Below are 20,865 nucleotides of genomic sequence, written 5' to 3'. Positions count from 1 at the left end.
CAGTCGCCGCTTGGTGGGGATGGATGGGCACAGAGAGCTCTGCCAATCGGGGATGCCCAGGCAGGTGGCTGCCTAATGGATGCACAAGAGAGAAGGCTCAGCATCTAGCGCGCACATCTGCTTTTCTCTGGCAGAGTGAGCTAGCTGGCGGGGTGGGGGGTGTTGGGGGTCTGGGGGGCAGTCTTCTCCAAGCAGTGGCCCACAGAGCTACCACCCCTGGGTGCCCTCCGGGAGGGGCCGCTGCTCAGCCCAAGTTAGGGACCTGCCCAGGTGACCGCCCACAGCCGGGGCTGCATGCTGGACGCTCCCAGGGTGGGAGTGTGGCCCTGTCCTCGCTCCCTGGCTGAGGAGCTAGAGGAGGCTCCAAGCAGTGGGTTGTAACCGTCCAAGGCTAGCCAGTAGGATGAGGCCGGGCTGGGGTTGGGAGCCAAGTCTGCCGTCCTCCCAAACCATCGCTTGAGACTTCTTTGCCTCCAGGGTTATTGAGAAACGTGTTACTTAATCTCCAAATAGTTGGGGGAGATTCCAGCTATCTTTCTGTTATTGATTCCTAGTTCAGTTCCATTGTGGGCTGAGAACATACTTTGTATGATTTCTGTTCTTTTAAGTGTGTTAGGGTGTGTGTGCTGGTCTGGAATGTGGTCTGTCTTGGTTGAGCGTTCCATGTGAACAGCAGATTATTCTGCTGTTGTTGGGTGGAGTGTTCTGTAAGTGCCAGTTAGGTCTGGCGATTGATAATGCTGTTCAGGTCAACTCTGGCCTTACTGATTTTCTGTCTGCCCCCGTCTGTCAGTTCCTGAGAGAGGGGCGCTTGAAGTCTCCTGAGTCTGTTCTGAAGCCCTGACACCCTGTCTCCTCTGTCACCTGCTAGTGTCCCAGGAAACGTGGGTTCTAGCCACCCCCCCCCTTTGGACCTTTGGATGAGTTACTAACTCCCTTCAGCCTCTATTTCCTTATATGCAACATGGGGATAAGGATACTGACTTAGAGACCTCAGAGGGACCCTGGGAGGGTCAGGCTGGGAAGGTGCGTTGTCACCTGGGAGTCTTGGAGCATCTCGGCTGCAAGGAATTAGAACCTCTAGCTGGCAATTCCAGACTCTTCAGGACTCCTGGGAGAACCGGCACCAAGCAGTGGAGCCAAAAGGATGGACAAAGTCATATACACCCTGAGGGTCAAGACCTAGGTCTAGGGCCACCTGGGTGGCTCAGTTGGTTAAGCATTTGCTTTTAGCTCAGGTCACAGTCTCAGGGTCCTGGGATTGAATCCCACATAGGGTTCCCTGCTCAGTGGGGAGTCTGCTTCTCCCTCTCACTCTGCCCTGGCTCATGTCTCTCTCTCTTTCTCTCTCCCCAGCACGCCTTTCTCAACATCAGTCTCTCAAATAAATAAATAAAATCTTAAAAAAAAAAAAAAAAAAAGACGTGGATCTCCTCAGGGCATGTTCCTTTGTCCCACTGAGATACCGTAGTTCTTGGCCAATGTCACTGAATTGTTTGCAAGCACTGATCTTCCGTTTCAGGGAAGCCAGAGGCAGAGTCCGCTATCTTCAGCTCTGAGGGAAGAGCACTTCAGTTCAAAACATCAGCAGTCCAATTATCCTATAGAGCACACCAGCATCTCTTGTAGGAAAAGTCTGATAACAGAAGGTACAGGAGGAAGGGCAAGAATTTGAGACCATCTAGAAGGGACTGTGTACACAGATTCTTTTCTGCGCGTGGGGTTCTGTAGTCTCATACACAGCCTGTTTCCTTGGGATACCCATCACTGGCCAGCCAGATAATCCTTCATCCTCTGAAAAAGATCATTGCACCTCCACAACCCGTCTCTGACCACGGCCTGTTTTGGGGGGTCTTGTGGACAAAGACAGCTTCTTTCCTGCAGAGAAATTGGTGGCCATAGTCACTAATGCACTGGTAGAGAGCACTGGATCCCAGAACCTGAAACCTGAGTGTGGAAGGTCCTTGCAGGCCCTGTAACCCAAACCCTTCACTTTACAGTCAGGGAAACTGAGTCACCCAAAGGGGGCATGCTTCTTACAAGCTGCCCCACTCCTCAGTTTGGGGGGGGCAGTGTAGACTCTGTCCTGCAGCCCAAGGAAGAGCCCTTGAGGCCTTCCCCCCATCAGCCGCACCTTCCTGCTGGAGCAGGTGAATGTTTGAGACCCGGGTCCACCCCGATTATTTTCCATGAGAAATGGTGGGTACTTTCGCTTAGTCTCCCAAAATGAGCTAAAGGAAACATCCCCCCACACCCCAACCAAAACAACCTCCTTCAGTTGGAAGATGACCCAAAGGCTATCCATGTAATGACTGATTTCTCCTTTCAAGAGTTCTAAGCACATATTATTAATACCCTTGAACCATAATTACAGTGCTCTTGCTGAAGGGAAAAAAACAACAACAACCCAGTACAAATATCATGGTGGACAGGCCAGATACATCAGGGCTGAAATGCTTCCATGTCTTTTCAGCTGCAGTAAGATTTTCTTTGGGATGAATATACCAAGCTTCCCTCCTCTCAGCATAAAGGCTCTTTTAAATTTCTTTTGCCATACTGTGTAGACATCTTGGGAAACGCATTCATACTTCTGATGACATACTTTATGGTATCAGTTTTTTCAAGTTATAAATATAGTTGAATTACATCACAAAGAAAAACAGTAAAAGAGCCACGATTCTGGTAGCTTCATCATTTCTGTCTCAGGCATTACCAGTGTCTGGTTGACCAGTCCTCAACTTGTTGCTCTTGTGAGTGATACTGAAATGAACATTTTCACGTTCATCATTATTTGTGTATCTAGGGTTATTCCTTTTGGTAGATACCAAGAAGTACGATGACTGGATGGGGTGAGAGGGATTTTTTTTATGCCTGTATGCTGTCAAATTATTTTCCAAGATGATTATGTCCATATTCGTTGCCATCAGCTTTAGAATGATCAGCCTCTTAAGTCACTGACAGTTGAGGCAGGCAAAAAGAAATTCCTGAAAGAAATTCTTCAAGGTAAATAGAATAGGATGGTATCAAACAAGTCATCCTGCTCAGTAAGTCAATTACCTGATTGATCTTTTTTTTTTTTTTTTTTTTTTTTTTTACTCTTATTTGAGAGAGACACAAGCAGGGCCAGAGGCAGAGGGAGAAGGAGAAGCAGACTCCCTGCTGAGCAGGGAGCCCAATATGGGACTCGATCCCAGGACTCTGGGATCATGACTCAAGCCACAGGCAGACGCACAACCAACGGAGCCACCCAGGTTCCCCATGTGTTTTTATTTTAATGTTAGCCCCTACCTGGTTGATCTTTAAGTTCTTTTTATTCTCAGGTGGATGCTTTTTTAATTTTTTAATTTTTTTTTATTTATGATAGTCACACAGAGAGAGAGAGAGGCAGAGACATAGGCAGAGGGAGAAGCAGGCTCCATGCACCGGGAGCCCGACGTGGGATTCGATCCCGGGTCTCCAGGATCGCGCCCTGGGCCAAAGGCAGGCATTAAACAGCTGCGCCACCCAGGGATCCCTTTTTTTTTTTTTTTTTTTCTTCAGGTGGATGCTTTTAAGAAATAAGCAATATTTGGGGCAGAATGAGCACTTGAAAAATTTGATTTTACCTGATGATGGAGTTGTGATCACGGATAGTCCAAGGTCGAATGGGTCCTGTGGTTGTTAGTCATCTGGGCTGACCCTAGTGTTTTCCGGATCAGCCCGGGTATGTGAAGGTCCGAGGTCACAAGCTAGGCTGTGACTGAACGTGAGTCCCTGCCCACCCAGCCCCGGCCTCTCCACATTGAGCCTCCCGGATACCAGTGCTGCCCAGGATGCCAGAGGAGACTAGAATGTTTTTGTTTTGAAAAGTGAAGAATATGTTTATTCTAATGTCTTGGACACATGGACAGAAAAATAACATGAGCCACGTAGATAAAATCCAGCTCTCTAGTAGCTATATTAAATGAGTTAAAAAGGAACAAGTGACTTTTTTTTTTATTGTAGTTCTATTGAGACATAATTCACATATCATAAAATTTACCCTCTTAAAGTGTACGGTTCACAGTTTCCATACATTCTCAGCGGGGTGCCACTATCACCACGATCTAATTTTAGAACATTTTCATCACTCCCCAAAGAAACCCAGTACCCGTTAGCACGCACTCCATACTTCCCCTCTGCCCAGCCCTGGGCAGCCACCAGTCTGCTTTCCTTCCCTATGGATTTGCCTATTCTGGACATTTCCTTTTTTTTTTTTTTTTTTAAGATTATATTTATTTATTTGACAGAGAGAGCACAAGCGGGGGAGAGGCAGAGGGACAGGGAGAAGCAGACTCCCCGCTGAGCAGGGAGCCCGATGCAGGGCTCGATCCCAGGACCCCAAGATCATGACCTGAGCTGGAGGCAGACACTTAACCGACTGAACCTCACAGGTGCCCTAGGACATTTCGTATTAATGGAATCACACAACGTGTAGTTCTGGGTGGCCCGTTTGTTTTGCTTGTAATGTTTTCAACGTAGGTCGCATGTCAATGCTTCATTCCATTTTAGGGCCGCATCATATTCCATTGTGTGGATACAGGAAGGCCAGACTTTCTATTTTATCTTCTCTTCCTGGTGGCGAATCCCAATCCTAGCTGAGAAGGTCACTTTGAAAGTCTAAACTGGTGAGGCGGCACTGGCTCCTTAGCTGGGCAGAAACCGGAGCACGGGAGACACAGGGAGCCAGCCCTGAAGACAGGAATATTCTATATGGATGGGGATATATGCTGAAAGGGAAAGATCAGGAAATGTGCTTTGCAGGTTTATTAGATCATATAACTTTTCTGGGAGCTGGAAAGGATGTCGGAAATGGTGTGGCCTAGCCCCTCATCATCTTACTGCTGAGGTATCTGAGGCCCAGAGAGAGGAAGTGGCTTGTCTGGGGTCCCAGGGCCCACTATTCACTTCTTACTTGAGCCAAAGATTCCTTCTGGCTTTTGTCAGTATTACACGTTACCCTCATTCTCCTCCTGGGACCCGGAGGATCGTGCTCACACGAATGGGTAGGGTACAGGGCACTTCCGAGGACGGAGGGCCACATCCCTCCCTGTGCCTTCCCGTTCCCCGTCCCGCCTCCTCCCCCAGCCTGCGCCCCAGGCCCACCCTCCCGGACCAGGGGGCTGTGGGAGGGGACCCAGGACAGCTGAGGAGTGTGTCGCAGGCCCCTGGAGCAACTCAACCATCTCCTCCCAGCCTGCTGCTTGCAGAGCCTGAGCTGCCCCGGCCACTCCAGACATAACAACTGGGGCAGCCGGAGCAGGAAGAGAACCCAAATGAGAAATCTGGGAAGGTCAAGACCGGAGCCAGATGCTTATCAAGAGGAACGTTAATAGTGTTTTTGTGACCCGAGCAGCCAGCCGTTTCCCTGAAGGTAATCAAAGACGCATCGTGCTGGGCATTCAGGAGACTTCAGCGGGGAAAATAAATTGTGTGGTGGAATTGATTGGAAACTTTTTTTCCCCTCCTGCATGCAATCGGAGAGGAAAGACTGTGAAATGCAACTGTGCTGACCAAGCGGGAGCATCCATTCACCACAGTGTGCAAGGAGGGACCTTTTCTGGGGGGGGAGGGGACTGTCCATGAAGCTGCAAAGTGATTAGCAACGACAGGCACCATTACACACAGACACATTGTTCTGGAAAAGGCACCTTTTACCAGTAAAGTTGAAGTCGAGCGGCACTCGTGGCTGCCAGCGCATGTAGGCCTCGGCAGCCAACTGGCCAGGTGCCCCCGAACGCCTGCGGGGGGCCGGGCTCGGTAGGGTCAGGGTCGGGGTCGGGGTCGGGGTGTGCGCCCCGGCGCCTCACCTGCCCGGCCTCTCCCAGCACCATGTGCCGCCGCCTCGGTCCAGCCTCTGCAGACGGCCCCGCGCGGGGCTCCGTGGACACGGGGGGCAGATCGGCCGTCTGAGGTCTGGCGTCGGGCGAGCTTTTCCCACTCTCGGCCGTCTGGGAGACTGCACCGGAAAGCCAGGGCTGCCAGCGGCGGGAAGTGCCAGTGTGGGCTGGAAATCGAGGCCAGGCTCCCGGGCTCCGCCTCGCCTTCCTCCTTTATTCATGATGAGGAGAGAAATAGGTCACACGGAACAATCCTGAATTTTATGTCTCTATTTCTGTGCCGAAGACACAGAGTACGGGAGTCCATCATTCAATTCCGAGCCTTAAAAAAAATAAAAAATAAAAAATAAAGTAACAGTTGCTACTTGTGAGTTCAGCTCATTTTAACAAGAAGAGGTCCAAGAGCCTTTGGCCTTGGGAAGTTGGACTCCGAAACTGTGTCTTCCGTTTGCTTCTTCCTTAGCTGTGCGGCCGGGAGCTCCTCACGATGCGCCGGCCTCGCAGCTTGATCGGGGACCTCAGTGCGCTGCGTCGGCCCCGGCAAGGGATACCCCTCTCCCGCCTGTGCCTCTTCTCTGCGAGGCTCAGGAAACCTAATTGCACCGCGGGCCCCCAGCGCCCTGGAATTTGCAGCCACAGCACTGATTAGAATGGGGGTCTGGTTTCCTGGAATGTGCAAAGTCTCGCTTCTGTTTCTGCTGCCTCCACACCCCAGACCAGAGCTGGTCCAGCCGAGCTGTTGCTGACAAGTGTCCTTGGAATCGAGTGGAGGGGACAGACGATCCTGTGGCTCGGACTGAAGGCGAGAAGGAGGCTTGCGGGGTGACTTTGCTGCTTTCCCTGGGTTATGTTCCCCCCCACCAGCCCCCAGCAAGCACGCTTGCACACAGGAGGCCCCATCCCCCTGGCCCTACACGACTCATTACCCGTTAGGAACCTGTTTAAATTGATTTCTCGGCTGACCCTCAGGGAGAAAGTAGTGAAAGTTCTCTGTAAGAGGAGGACGCATTCTGTTTCTCTCCGTCTGGCTCCCGTTACGCAGCCTGCCTGCCTCTCTTTCTCCCCCCTTGGCTGGTCTTGCCTCCTCCTGCCCCTTTCACGGTCATTCTCGAATTCATCTTGCAACCTCACAAAGAGAGCTTTTCTTAGTGAAAAATCATCCCGCTCGTCCTCCCTGAATGTGGACCAGCACCTCTCCCCAGCTGCTCGGTGTCAGGTTAGTTAACCGCCTGCCGCCTGGTCCCGTATCCACGCATCTGCACAAGTGGGACAGGTGTCCGGCTCTGCTTCGGGCGCCCATGCTCTGCAGAGTTACGGAGCCCCGTTGCAATGCTGACAGCAAAAGGCTCGAGGTGGCAAGCGGCGTGGTGGGGCCCAGCATCAGGCGACAGTGTGGTATCCTTGCCCTCCTGGCGACTGGGCCGTGGCCGGTGCTCCCTATCGGTTGGCCTTGGCCCGCAGCCCTCCCGTCTCTGTTTTGTCTCTCTGCTGTGCACCCCCCACCCCATCAGAAGTGTGAGGACCTTGGGCAGTGCTGGGGATGTAGGAGGAGCATCGGAGGGCCAAGCTTTGGATCAGCTCTTACTGTGTTTGCTCCCCGCCACCCCCCCACAGGCTCCACTTGATCCCTCTGTGAAGGTGCCAGACTGAGCAGAACAGAGCCAGTGGGAGAGCAGGTGATGTGCCAGGGCTGTGATTTCCTCCTGGAGGTCCCCTCTGGGCCCAGATTTATTTACCCAGCAAGTAGCCTCTTGTTGTTACTTTTAATCTGGCCATGCTGGGGACAAAGAAGTGGGCAGATGTGTCCCTCGGACCATCTGAAGATGAAAAAGAGGATGGCCTCCAGCATGCACCCCCATATGGCAATACGTTCTGGGGCATCATTGGATTGCCAGCCTGAGTTAAGGCAGCTACTTGGAGGATGGGCCTAATATGGGGGGGCTCATGCTTGGGGTGATAGGCCTAATATGGGGGTGGGGCTCATGCTTGGAGCTGTGGGACGGTGGCTGACGGCAGCCGAGGAGTGTGTCCCAGAGCCCTTCAGAAGACTAAATATTTCACGACATCCCACTTGGGGCCTGCTGTGGTTGTTTCTCTATTTATAATTTCTGAGCCAGTGGGAACCTGGCTGGCTGTGCTTCTGCTGCTGGCCAGGGGAAATTTCCCAAGGCTTTTGGGCTGGACCTTGAATCTAGAGCTGTGGTAGGTCCGAGCGGGCATCTCAGGGGTGATTGCATCGCCTAGTCATCACGTGGTCGGGGTTGGGGGGGTATGTCCTGGCCCTTCAGGTGAAGATGGGAACATGTTTTCCATTGGCCTTCGTCTCCAACCGTTGTACAGTGCATTTTGTGCCTTTGCCTTTGAAGGGATTTTATTTCCTTTGTCACTTGTGCCCAGCCCTGTGTGACAGAGGGAAGAGAAAGACTGGAATGGAAATATGAGGGGGCCGGGGCAGAGGTAGGAGCGCTGTCCCCGACTGCCCTCCTGCAGTCCCTTGGCCAGCAGGCTCTGGCTGGCTCTGGCCTTTCTGGCTGAGTTTTTCTTCACATTTCATCCTCCTCCCTGAATCCTGCCAATTGTTGGAACTGGGCTGTGCTATGATTTGTAGGCTTGAAAGGATCAATACCTTTGGTGGCGCTTAAAGTTGAAGCAAGTAGGTGAAATGTTGCAAGTAATTTCTTCCCTTTCTCCTTGAGAGCTGGGAGGGACCTTGGAAGCCACCCAGTTGAGCCTCCTTATTTTATTTTTTAAACATTTTTAAAAGGTTTTATTTATTTATTAGAGAGAGAGAAGGAGAGAGCGAGTGAGAGCACACAAACTGGGGGAGGGGGTGGTGAGGAGAAGCAGGCTCCCAGGGGCGCAGGAGCCCAATGAGGGGCTCAATTCCAGAACCCCGGGATCATGACCTGAGCTATAGGCAGATGCTTAACGGACTGAGCCATGTAGGTGCCCCAAGCCTCCTTATTTTAAAGTTGAGGACCCTTTAGCCCAGGGGGCTTGCCTGAGGCCACGCTTGCCTCACCCATGAGCAGAGCCCACACCTCGGACCATGGAAGGGGGTGTCTGCCTCCTAGCACATGGGGTGTCCGTCAGTCCCTGGTGACTGCCTGTGGGCTCCTAGGCTCGGCCAGATTCAGCATCTCTGTCAGCTCCTGAGCAGTTGGTGCTTCTTCTCAGTACTTCATCTGTACTTTGGGTTTTAAAATCAAATGAAATTGAAATGCAGGCAGGACCAGCTTTCAACAGTGTGCAGCCAGTGTGGTCCATGCTCAGAAGGAACCCATACCTGGGTTAAGGCTCTGCTGGTACCCTCTTGGATTTCTTAATACTTTTGGAACAAGGAGCCCCTGCATTTTCATTTTGCTCGGGGCCCTGCAAATCATCCATCCCATCCTGAATGTAGGACAGTGCATTAAAATGCCAGTGATTTGATCAATCTGCTCTTGCAACTGATTTGAATTTTGGGAACATGCTGTTCCCTGTGAATAAAGGGGGATTCATTTCTTTTCCCTCGAATACACTGTGTTCTGTTTTCCAAATTAGCTCTACTTCTCGATTCTGCTGAGAAATTGGAAGGCGTGATTGTTCTCATTGGAAGCCAAGGTTGGATTGTTAATCCTGAGTTCTGGCCCTCAGTTCTCAGGCGCGGAAGTGGGATGCGTTTTCCTACAACCATGGGGGCTGGCGGGGGCTGGCAGGGGCTGGCGGGGGCTGGAGGGGGCTGGAGGCTGAGTGAAGGGGCTGGGAACTGGAAGGGAGGCTACAGCTGCAGAGCAAAGGGGTTAGCCTCCCACCTGTGCCACCTGCCCCTGCAAGCCCCTTCACAAGCAGCATGCTTTCCTTCTCTGCCATACTTCTTCAGATCCTTCATTGTTCCATGTTTCTGTAGACTGGGCATAGGATCCGCCTTACAGGCTTGCAGGAATAATTAGAGGTAATGTTTATGGAGTGCCTAGCATTGTGCTTGACACATGGTAGATGCTCAATAAATGAGTACTATTATGGTGTTGTTCTTTGATTGCCAATATTGCGGATTGGGTGGGATTTGACTAGCTGTCTGGGAGGAGAATAAGATTCCAGGCAGGAAGAAAAACAGCGTGAGAGCAAGGAGGCAGGATGGAGTGTGAGGTTTTAGGGGGCCACTGAGAAGTTTGCAGCAGTGCAGAGTATGCATTAAGGAGCCCTGGGCCAGAGATTTGGAGATTGAGAACCACCTCTGACAGAGGGAGCTGAACTCAGGAAATGGAGACCAGGATGGGGGGGGGGGGTCCTGTAGTAAGTTCACGCTCCCCAGGTGGTAACTGTCATTTCAAGGGAGACACCTGCAAACGGGCCAGGTGTGCCTGATTAGAATGCAGAAACGGGATTCTGAGAAGCTTTGGAAGTGTGGGGGGAGGCATCAGGAGGACTCAATGCACCTGGGCGGTGATACACCTGCTGAGAGCCGGGAGGTGATCATGGCCTTGAGTGCAGGCTCCCTGTGCATTCTCTCCCTCGGGGCTCTCAACTGCTTGGAGGAGGTGGTATTATCTTCGTGTTGGAGAACAGGAGACTGAAGCTCAGACAGGGCCACTGCCCCAAGTAACCCGGCTGTAAGGGGCAGAATCAGCATTTGAGGCCACGTCTGGCTCGGGAGTCATCCTGGCACTGCTGGGAGCCTTGGGGCCTTTCCCAGCCTCGCTGACCCCCCTAGAAATTTACTGGGGTTGGGGCTCAGCTTGGCATTCCCTCTATCCCTGACAGTCTGAGCGTCACATCGGGAGAGGGTGGGCAGGTCTGCCTGGAGAAGGCACGAGGCTGGAGCCGAGAACGGGGCAGGGCATCCAGGATCCACTGCTAGGATTCCCGGAGCCAGGTCTGGGGCAGCTGCCCTGGAGGGCTCCTTTGGTCCTTCTAAAGCAGATGCCAAAAAACAAAACAAAACAAAACAAAAAACCCCAAAAAACAAACAAAAAATAATAAAGCAGATGCCTTCTGTGCTGGCCATGGTGTCTGGTCGGTGTCTGAGAGGCCTGGCAGCCAGGGCCGAGCATCCTGTAGATGCAGCTTGGGGGTCCCCACACCTTTCCACTGCGAACGGGTCATGAGCTGCAGAGGGCTTGGGAGCCGGGAATGAGTGGAACTGGGACCTGCTACTTGGGTACGGCTGGCGCTCTTGAGCCCCTGCTGGCATGTTTAGGTTTTATGGGATCTGACGCTTGTATCATTCAGGGGACCCTCTTTAAGAAAATAATTCAAAATTATAAGTACAACGTTAGGCATGGACACGATCTTTATTTAGGTTGAAAAAGCACGCCACCACAAATTACAAGTTTTTTAAAGTGAGAAAATACTACAGACTCCAACCCAGAAAAATGTCATAATGTTGTCATTAACTTGCAAGTACACCTTCACCTTTATTTTCTTCCGTCCTTCCTTCCTTCCTTCCTTCCTTCCTTCCTTCCTTCCTTCTTTTTATTTTATTTATTTATTTATTTTTCACGTTCACCTTTAAAATACCATCCTGCCCCATATACTTTTTAGCTATGGACTCTTTGATGACCTTTTCACATGACATTGTAATGTTTCCTATGGAGAGAATAGAATAATTTTTATTATTGTTGTTGTTGTTAATTTAGTCTTTCCTCTGGCATATTTCTCCACTACCATATATGCCCAGGCCAGGTCACCATACCCCGAACAACCTCTGGCTGTGCTAGGGAGCTGGCAGGATGGACGTAGGAGCATCCCTGGAAGCCATTGCTGTACCAGGATAGAAATGCAGAAATGACTTCAAAGCACAGAAGTATCTAATTAAACCCAAGCAAAATGATTCTACGGTTTGACTTTTAAGGCATATCCCCAAATGCGACAGCCACTCTGATGGGGCAGGAGATGTGTGGCAGACGTAAGGGGACAGTGGCCTCAACCAACTGCAGTTTACATTTTTCTTTTAAAGATTTTTATTTATTTATTTGAGAGAGAGAGAGAGAGAGAATACACAAGCAGGGAGGAGGGGCAGAGGAGAGGGAGAAGCAGGCTCCCTGCAGAGCTGGGAAACCCACACAGGGCTTGGAGGTAAAGGCAGACCGTAACAGGCTGGGCCGCCTGGTCACCCCGCAGTTTAAATATTTTTATAAATATTTGTGTTGTTATTTATTAACCATTTTCCAAAAGTATGTGACAACTGGACACTTTGCTAGGGCCCCTCACAGGGCAAACATTTACCTTCACCTTTTACTGTAAATCCACTTTTGCTCTGAATTATTACAACTGCGTTGGAATTCAGGATCATTTGCTGGAGAGAGAGCCCAAGAAGCATCGGGCACAGGGCAGAGGTACCCTAATTTTCATGCTTTGTGACACTCTTAGTGTCTCGGTAATTTCTTTGTGGTTCCCCCTAGGTCAAAAGAATTACCGAATCGTTCTATTTATCAAGTAATTAGGTCCCAGCAACTTAAATAAGTGTTTGTGCCTTTACAGTATAGTAGTCACTTCCAAATAAAGGGGAAATGGTATTTTAATTTTGTTGTTTATGAATGGGCTAGGTGTACTGCTGAGTGCCCACAGTTATTTATGAATGAGCTAGGTGTACCGCTGGGTGCCATATAATCTCTCAAGTCTTGGAATCAGATTGGACACTGCCACTGCCATTTTGAGTTCAACACTGATTTTTGTACAGTACTTGCTGTTAATCACAGTGACCACCAGAATCCAAAGTGACAAAAATAGGAGACCATCCAAAGGATTATTGTGCAATCTGATTTTGAAACTGAGAACTAGCCAGAGCTAGTTTTCAAGATATCCAACAGATATCCAACAGATAACAGTTATCACTGTGTTTCCCTAGAAAACTTGAACTATCCTGTGTATTTGCTATGGCACTCCAGGGTGACTTGGGACAGTTAGAGAACTACGGCATTAGGACCATAAACACTTATTTCTCTCTTCTTCCTGCCCCACATCTAATCTTTACCTGACATTTTTACCTTAAATATATAAAAAAAAAAGTATTCATTTTGATGATTTTAAAGCACATACCCAATTTTGTGATAAATCTTTGACGAGAAACACAGGTAAAAGTCAATCTGTTGGTTCATAGTCCGCATGTGGTGATTTTCATTTTCACTGCAACACATTTTCTTCACTGTGATAATGTATGTCAAATACTTAACTTAGTGCCTGGCTTTTTTTGGCAAATGCATAATAATGGAAGTATTTGTTATGCTAATTTTGATACTAATTAATGAAACGTAGCAATACACTGTGTATCTCTCTTTCCTTGTGTAAGGAAGTTGTTGAAAATATGTAAGAAGAATTATCTATAAAACTCCAGAGACGATTGGTTCCAAGGAAGTAACATTTATGGAGTTGTGTGCTTTCCTAGTAGTTTATACAGAGAAAAGAGGAATCATTTGTTATTTTTTGATGAAATCCTGGCAATTTTAAAACTCATTAAATTATAGGAAATGTTGGCTACTTTAATGGGTCATTTGTTGTGTTAAAAATCAGTAATGATAAATATTTGGATAAGTGGAAAGGCCTGTCTTGTAAAATGTTGTGACTCATCATTCTACTAATCCTGGTTATTAAGAATTTTTCATTTTAAAATAAAATCACATAGAACAAGTCATTTGATTTTCTTTTTGAGAGTTATTTTGGCTAGCCTAGGTTTTTTGCTTCCCACATAAACTTCAGAAATAGCTTATCAATTTCTACACAAACACCTGCTGGGATTTTCAATGGGAGTATGCTGAATCTGTAGGTCAATTTTGGGAAAATTGATAGCTTGACAATAGTGAGTCTTCTGACTCATGAATAGAGTGTATCTCTTTATTTACTTAGTTCTTTTAAAATTCACTTCAGCAAGAAGGAGAGAAGGAAACAAACCATAAAAGATGTTTAACGATGGAGAACAAACTGAGGGTTGATGGAGGGAGGTGGGCAAGGGATGGGCTAGATGGGTGATGGGGATGAAGGAGGGCACTTGCTGTGATGAGCACTTGGTATTATATGTAAGTGATGAATCACAGAATTTCACCGCAGAAACCAATATTGTACTGTATGTTGACTACCTAAAATTTAAATTAAAAATAATAAAATTTATTTCAGCAGTGTTTGGTGTACAGGTCTTGTACATATTTTATTAAATATTTACCTACATATATAATATTTTTGATGTTATTATAATTGGCATTTTTAAGTTTTCAATTTCCAGGGGTTTGTTTTTACTGCATAGAAATAACAGTTGTGTGTACTGACCTGTTATCCTGTGACATTGACAAACTCACTTATTCTAGCAGTATATTTACAGATTCCTAAGCAATTTCCCTATGCACAGTTGTGTCATCTTCAAATACTAACAGTTTTATGTTCTCCTTTCTAACCTCTATCCCTCTGATTTCTTCTTCTAGCTTAATTATTCCAACCAGGACATTGATAAAATACTGAATAGAAGTGGTAAGAGTGGATGTCCTTGTCTTGTTCCCATTTTTAGAGAGAAAGCATTTACTCTTTTTGCTATTAAGTATGATGTTAGTTTTAGGTTTTTTATTGATCCCTGTTATCAGGTTGAGAAAATTCTCTTTTTAGTTTGCTAAGTGCTTTTATGGTGAATGGGTGTTCAATTTTTGTCACATCTTTTTACATCTACTGGGATAATCATTTGGGTTTTCTTAGTATTACATTCTAATTTTAAAATAACTTTCTTTCTTTCTTTCTTTCTCTTTCTTCTTTCTTTCTCTTTCTTTCTTTCTTTCTTTCTTTCTTTCTTTCTTTCTTTCTTTCTTTCTTTCTTTCTTTCCTTTCTTCTTTCTTCTTTCTAACATTTGTTTATTTGAGAGAGAGTGTGAGTGGGGGGGAAGGGGCAGAGAGAGAATACCCAAGCAGACTCCTGCTAAGCATGGATCCTGACTTGGGGCTCTGTCCCACAACCCGCAAGATCAGGACCTGAGCCAAAACCAAAAGTTGGACACCTAACCAAATGAGCCACCCATACGTGCCATATTAAACTTTATTTATCCTTTCCTGGAATAAACCTCACCTTGTCATGATATATTATTCTTTTTGTTAAGTTGCTGAATTCTTTTTTTCCCCTAAATTGCTGAATTCTGTTTGCTTAAAATTTTAAGGATATTTGGTCTGTGTTCATGTTGGATATTAGTCTGAAGTTTTCTTATAATGTCTTTTGTCTGACTTTTATGTTAGAATAATGCTGGGTTCATAAAATAAGTTGAACAGTATTTCCCTATTCTATTTTTGGGAAAAGTTTGTGAAGTATTAGTATTGTTTCTTTCTTAAATGTTTGATAGAATTCACCCATGAGGTCATGAACCTGAGACTTCCTTTGTGGGAAGGTTTTAAACTGCAAAGACAATTTCTTCAATAGATATAAGATTATTCAGGTTGTCTGTATCTCCTTGGATGAGCTTGGTAACTTATGTCTGTCCATTTTATCTGAGCTGTAGAATTGATGTGCACAAATTTGCCCAGAATATTTCCATATCATATTTTTAATGTCTGTAGGATCTATAATGATGCTTCCTCTTGATTCATGATATTGGTCATTTTGTCTTTTCTATTTTTAAAAAAATTAACCAGGAATGTAAAGACACTTTACCTCCATGTTTCTGAATTCTGAATCTCCAACTTTCTGTAAATGGTGGGCTGTTACTGAACTCCAGTCAGTTCCAGCTTTCTGTACAATAATGGAGTGTTTAGAATGGTTAGAAGAACCAGGCCTTTACCCTGCACGAGGCTTCCAATTTTCATTACCCTCACCATATTGATTTGGCCTAACTAAACAAGGCCGTCACACTATAGATGGAGTTACGTTTGTCTTCTGGTGCAGGTTGGTTGCTCCATGTGAGTTTGAGAATGCAGTGGGCTACAGTTCAGGTTAGATCATTTCTATTGACCCAGCTTCCTCTTTCCCTTCTGTAGTGGCTGTGGGTTTGCCTTGGATGCTGGTGAATACAGGTAACATAAAAGCCAGAAAAATTGGCCTGCTACACAGCTTCCCCTTGATCTCTGCAGGGGAGGCCGTGATGGTCCTATTAGGAGGAGTTTCCAGGGGCTACACAAATTTGCCGAGGTGGGGAGAGTGGTTCTCTCTCTACTCTACCACTGAAGTGTGTGGTGTTCACACCTGTCCAGAGCTGCCTCTGAGCAGCACCTTTACCTACCTATTCTCTTTTTAATTTCAAACTGTATGCCATGACATGGCCAAGCACTTCATATATAGTAACTCATAAAATCAGCATCAAAACCACTTTGAGGTTGGTGTTACTGTCATCACATTTTATGGACAAGGGGATAACTCTTGGAGGAATGAGGTGACATATACCTAAGGTCACACAGCAGGTAAATGTTGTGCAGAGTCACACTCTAATCTAAGACCATGCCTATGTTCTTAGCCATTTTTCCCCTTACTGAGTGGCCCCAAACCCTCCATCCATCTGCATCACTTGTGGTTGTGGCAGAGCCAGCCTGGGTCCACCTCTAGGAGTTCTCCACCTCAGTTGATCCCTCTGGAAGAAGACCATTGACTGGCAGTTGAGATCACAGCAAATGGAGCCAGCCAGGGTTTATAAAGACCCGGGGGCAGTGGCAGCCTCCTCTAGTTTGATGGACAACATTTTACATGGAGCAGGATTCTGACACTGAGCCACACTGCTCTTAGAGACACTTCCATCCCTCATTCTGAAATAGCATTTTTGGGAAGCCAAACACTTCCTCTTTGGTTTGACATCTTGCCCATCTTTGAACAATTAGTTCGTGTTCCTGATGTTCATTGTTTCTGCTCTATTTCATTTGCCCGTTGATGCTGGTCCACTCGGTGATGGTAATGGAGGTCACTGGCTGCTTTTTCATCTAAGCTGCACAATGAAGGCTTGTCAGTTGGGCTTTTCATGATGGTCTGTCCTCCTACTTTTCCTTTCTGTTTACTCATCGGCAGAGTTTGGAGAGTCCTGAGCCCAGTCTTCGATTCCACAAGCTCTTTATCTGGCTGCAGCACGTGGGGGTAAGAGGGAGAGACAGGGGTTAGGTAACAGAATGTTGGAACTGGACTGGATGGACCTTGCAGCTCGTTTCTAGAGGCACTTGACCCCATATTACAGATGGAGAAATGGAGGCCACCTGGCAGACAGGATGGGAGCTGGGCTTCCTAGTGCCCAGACCAGTCTCCTCCCTTTCCCGGGGTACATGCTTCCTGGAGCCACTGGCTAGTTTGTGTGAGAAAGCAAGTGGTTCTCACATCAGCTGGAAAAACCCATGTCCAGTTTTTACTCCTGATGCTGGCAAATTCTCCTGTGCCTACTTTGGGAAGTCAGAAAGGGGAAGTGAGATAATGATCCTCAGTGGTAAGATTCTGGTAATTGCCCTGCTTGGGGGCAGCTCTGAAGCTCCATGCTGCCCTGTGGGGTCCTGGCCCTCGGGCCTCAAACTTTCTTTTGTTCTTTCCCAGGAAGCTGGTCTGAGGAAGCCCAGATGCGTTTGTTTACTGCTGTCTCTGGGTGATGTTCGCCAGGTTCTGTGGTCAGAAGGAATGTTTCTATCCCCTTCTTTATAGCTCCCTTTGGAGTATTTGGAGAGACAGACCAATTAACAGCAACTACTTAGAAACCTGGGAGGCTAGCAGATATGTCTGGGGCCAGGATTTAGAAGAAAAGTTGTAGATTTGCCCGGATTTTCCTGTTATTTATACTCTCTATTAAGAAAATTTAGTCGGGGTGCCTGGGTGACTCAGTCAGAGAAGTGTCTGCCTTCGTCCTGGGGTCCTGGGATGGATTGTCATGTCAGGACCCTTGCTCAGCAGGGAGTCTGCTTCTTCCTCCCCTTCTGCTCCCCATCCCCACTTGTGGTCTCTCTCTCTCTCTGTGTCTCTGTCTCTCTCAAATAAATACAAGCTTTTTTTTTTTTTTTTTTTAAAGAAAATTCAGTGTCTATGGAGAAGTCATAGGGTCTGTGAGCCTCAGTTTCCCTAAATATAATATGGGCATGATATCTGACTTTCCTCATCCTTGGGGAAAAGTAAAAATAGGATTGATATGAAAGGCAGGTCACACAGCAGGTAAATGTTGAAAAATAATAGCAAAGCAAAAATAATAAAATAAGTTAACATGAACTTGTTGAATTAGTCTTCCCTGCCTAGTAGGTGCAGATCTTTTTTTGACCTTGGAAAATCATGTTATGCAAAAAGAGAAGGCTTCCAAGTCTGAAGTACAGTTCAGAGCCTCTTTGCCAGATCAGAGAGGGGCCCTTTGTTTGTCGATGGTCTCTCACTTCCCAGAGGGAAGGCTTGGGAGAGGCAGGCTGCTCCCCCAGACGCCCAGGGCCCAGGGGTATAGAGTCGAGTTACTGATGTCCTGGTAGGAACCTACAGCCATGGAGGGCATCTGTCCACGCAGTCTAGACAAAGGCTGTGGTGTGGCTAGGGAAGCCTGTGGGCCTGCAGCTCTGAGAGCCACGGGAGACTTGAAAGGGTCACAGCTTTCACTGCTGGCCCAGAGCTCAGGCTGTGGCTGCAGGCCCCCCTCACAGGATTGGAGCATGTGGGGAGGGTCTATGTGTGTGTACATGAGTGTGTGCATGCATATGTATGAGTATAGGTGTGTGAATCTGTATATGAGTGCATGTATGTGTGTGTAAGAGTGTACACATGTGAGTCTTTACATATATGTGAGTGTCTGTGAGAGTGTGTGTGCATGCATGTCCATGAGTGTGTATGTGAGTGGGTAAGTGTGACCGTGTAATTAAGTGTGTGAGAGAGACAGAGTCCATATGTAGGAATAGGTCTGTGTGTGTGTACATGTGCGTGTATGTATGTGTGTGTGCATGCTCATGACTAAGTGTGTAAGTGTGAGTGTGGGTTTGTGCTCATGCAAGTGTGTGTTTGTGTGCTTCTCTGTGTATGTGTGTTGGGGGTGGGGCACACAGGCCCTTAGGTGAATAAGGGGCAGTTTTGTAGGCCAGCGGCTGCTTTTTATTTTTTATTTTTTTAATTTTTTAATTTTTTAATTTTTATTTTTTAAAGATTTTATTTATTTATTCATGAGAGACACACAGAGAGAGGCAGAGACATAGGCAGAGGGAGAAGCAGGCTCCATTCAAGGACCCTGACGTGGGACTCGATCCCGGAACTCCGGGATCATGCCCTGAGCCAAAGGCAGACGCTCAACCGTTGAGCCACCCAGGCATTCCAGTGGCTGCTTTTTAAACAGCAAAGTTGTGTCATGAATCCCCATGAGTGAGTGAGCTGTGACAGGGAGTGACAGGTGAGGGGACATATCAGTGCTCCTTAGACCATCTATAGTAAAGGAACAGATTTCTTTTCCATTATTTCCTATCCATTATGGATCAATTAAAATATGCTAAAAATGAATTACTACCAAAATGTTGTAAGAAAGACACAAAATATAGGCCCCAATTTAAAATTTTTAGATGCAGCAGACAGACGATTACTCTGTCAAATTGCTCTAAAGGTTTCCGAAAGCTGCCGGTTTCCTGCCGCTGTCTGCGTGGAACCAAGGGGTAGCGAGGCCAGCGGAGCCTCTGGCCCCTGGAGCCTAACGTTAGGCTTGGCGACTGGCCCAGGGGAAGTGACTGGCCCAAGGGACACAAGGAGAGAGAAAGGAAGAGGTGTGTGGGTTCTTTGCTGCAGACCAGCCTAGAACCCCTCTAGCAGTGAAGGCAGAGAGATGTATTGAGAGATACCAGCAGGTGGCACAGAGTTAGGGCCAGAACGGCAGGCTCGGGTTGTACCTTCCTGGGCCACACTGTCTCTGCCGCCACTTGTGCCAGCAGATTGGGTGTCCTGGGGCCTGAGTCTCCAGTAGCTCATTTCTGGATCAGATGCCATGGTGTGTGCATCTGCCTGGTGGAAACCAATTTTTGGCTTTGCTGGGTAAAAGCCCTACTTTGGGATGTGGGGTTGCTTTGTCTGAAAGTAGCTTTGAAATGGGGTTCACTAGTTAGAGTGTGTATGTTTATGTAGAAATTATGGTGATTGGATTTCTCTCTGTCTCTTTTCCCCCCAGTGGTATCAAGGCACCTCTTGTGCCTTCTGGCCTGGGATGTCCCAGAGGGTTGCAATAAACAAGGCATAGTGGAAAACTGCTCTGGGGACAGATGGTGGCTTCTGTTCACTTTGTGGTATCAGTGGGAAGACGGGATCTGTGCCTTTGCCTTAATGCCATTTCAGGATAGTTTTTTCGATCTGTAATGTCTAGTGGGCATCTCCTCAAAAGCGGCCTCGGCCCTCCCCTCGGTGGTGGTGGTGGCAGCATTCTGGGAGTGGCTGCTTCTCTGCGGCGCTGGGGGACCCGGCAGGGGCGTGGTGGAGGGTGGTGCTGTGCCTGTGACCCCTTGCCTCACTACCTTCTAAGAGGTCCAGGTAGCTGCTGGTGCCTCCGGCTCAGCATTTTTGCAGCAAAACCTTTGGAAGGAAAGAAGCAGAGCAAAGAGGTCATCTCTGATGGGTGTTGCTTCTTACCTGAGTGTGTGGTCCCTTGAGAGCCTGGAGGATCTTTGCAACAGAGTGCAGGTCAAGACCCCAGATCTTGTCTTGTCATCACTTGTCCAGGGTTCCAAAGGTCCGGGTGTGTATTTTGGCTCCTTCTCACCCATGCCTTTCTCTGGAGGCCACAGTACAGAGCACAGTGTCTTGACGTGTCCTGTCTTTGCTTTGTTCTCAGGGCAAGAAGACCCTAACAGTTTGCGCCATAAGTACAACTTCATCGCTGACGTGGTGGAGAAGATCGCCCCTGCCGTGGTTCACATCGAGCTGTTTCGCAAGTAAAGAGGGCCTTCTTAAAAAAAAAAAAAAAAAAAAAAGAGGGCCTTCTTGTTTGCCCACGGCCTCTGAAGCTCCCACCAAGACGTGCTGCCGTTAGCAAGGCACTGGGGCTGTTTCTGGGGGCACTTTGAAGTGTTCAAGAGCCCCTAAATATGTTCCTACGGGAAGATGACATTTCCCCTTCTATGCTTTCCCTTTAGACTATTTGAATATATATTCTCGACCCTTCTC

General features: G+C 47.6%; 1 protein-coding gene across 1 annotated transcript in view; it reads left to right on the top strand.

Moving 5' to 3' along the window:
* The window catches only part of HTRA1 (HtrA serine peptidase 1), a 52,691-nt gene that overhangs the window by 8,173 nt on the left and 23,653 nt on the right, over positions 1 to 20,865 (top strand). The window contains exon 2 of the mRNA XM_077877339.1: positions 20,534 to 20,633. Within this exon, the coding sequence (XP_077733465.1) occupies positions 20,534 to 20,633 (100 nt within the window). The remainder of the gene's footprint in view (positions 1 to 20,533; positions 20,634 to 20,865) is intronic.

Source organism: Canis aureus, chromosome 29 (assembly GCF_053574225.1).
Source record: "Canis aureus isolate CA01 chromosome 29, VMU_Caureus_v.1.0, whole genome shotgun sequence".
Lineage (NCBI taxonomy): Eukaryota > Metazoa > Chordata > Mammalia > Carnivora > Canidae > Canis > Canis aureus.
Note: the sequence above shows the minus strand (reverse complement) of the source record. Positions and strands in the feature narration are given on the sequence as shown.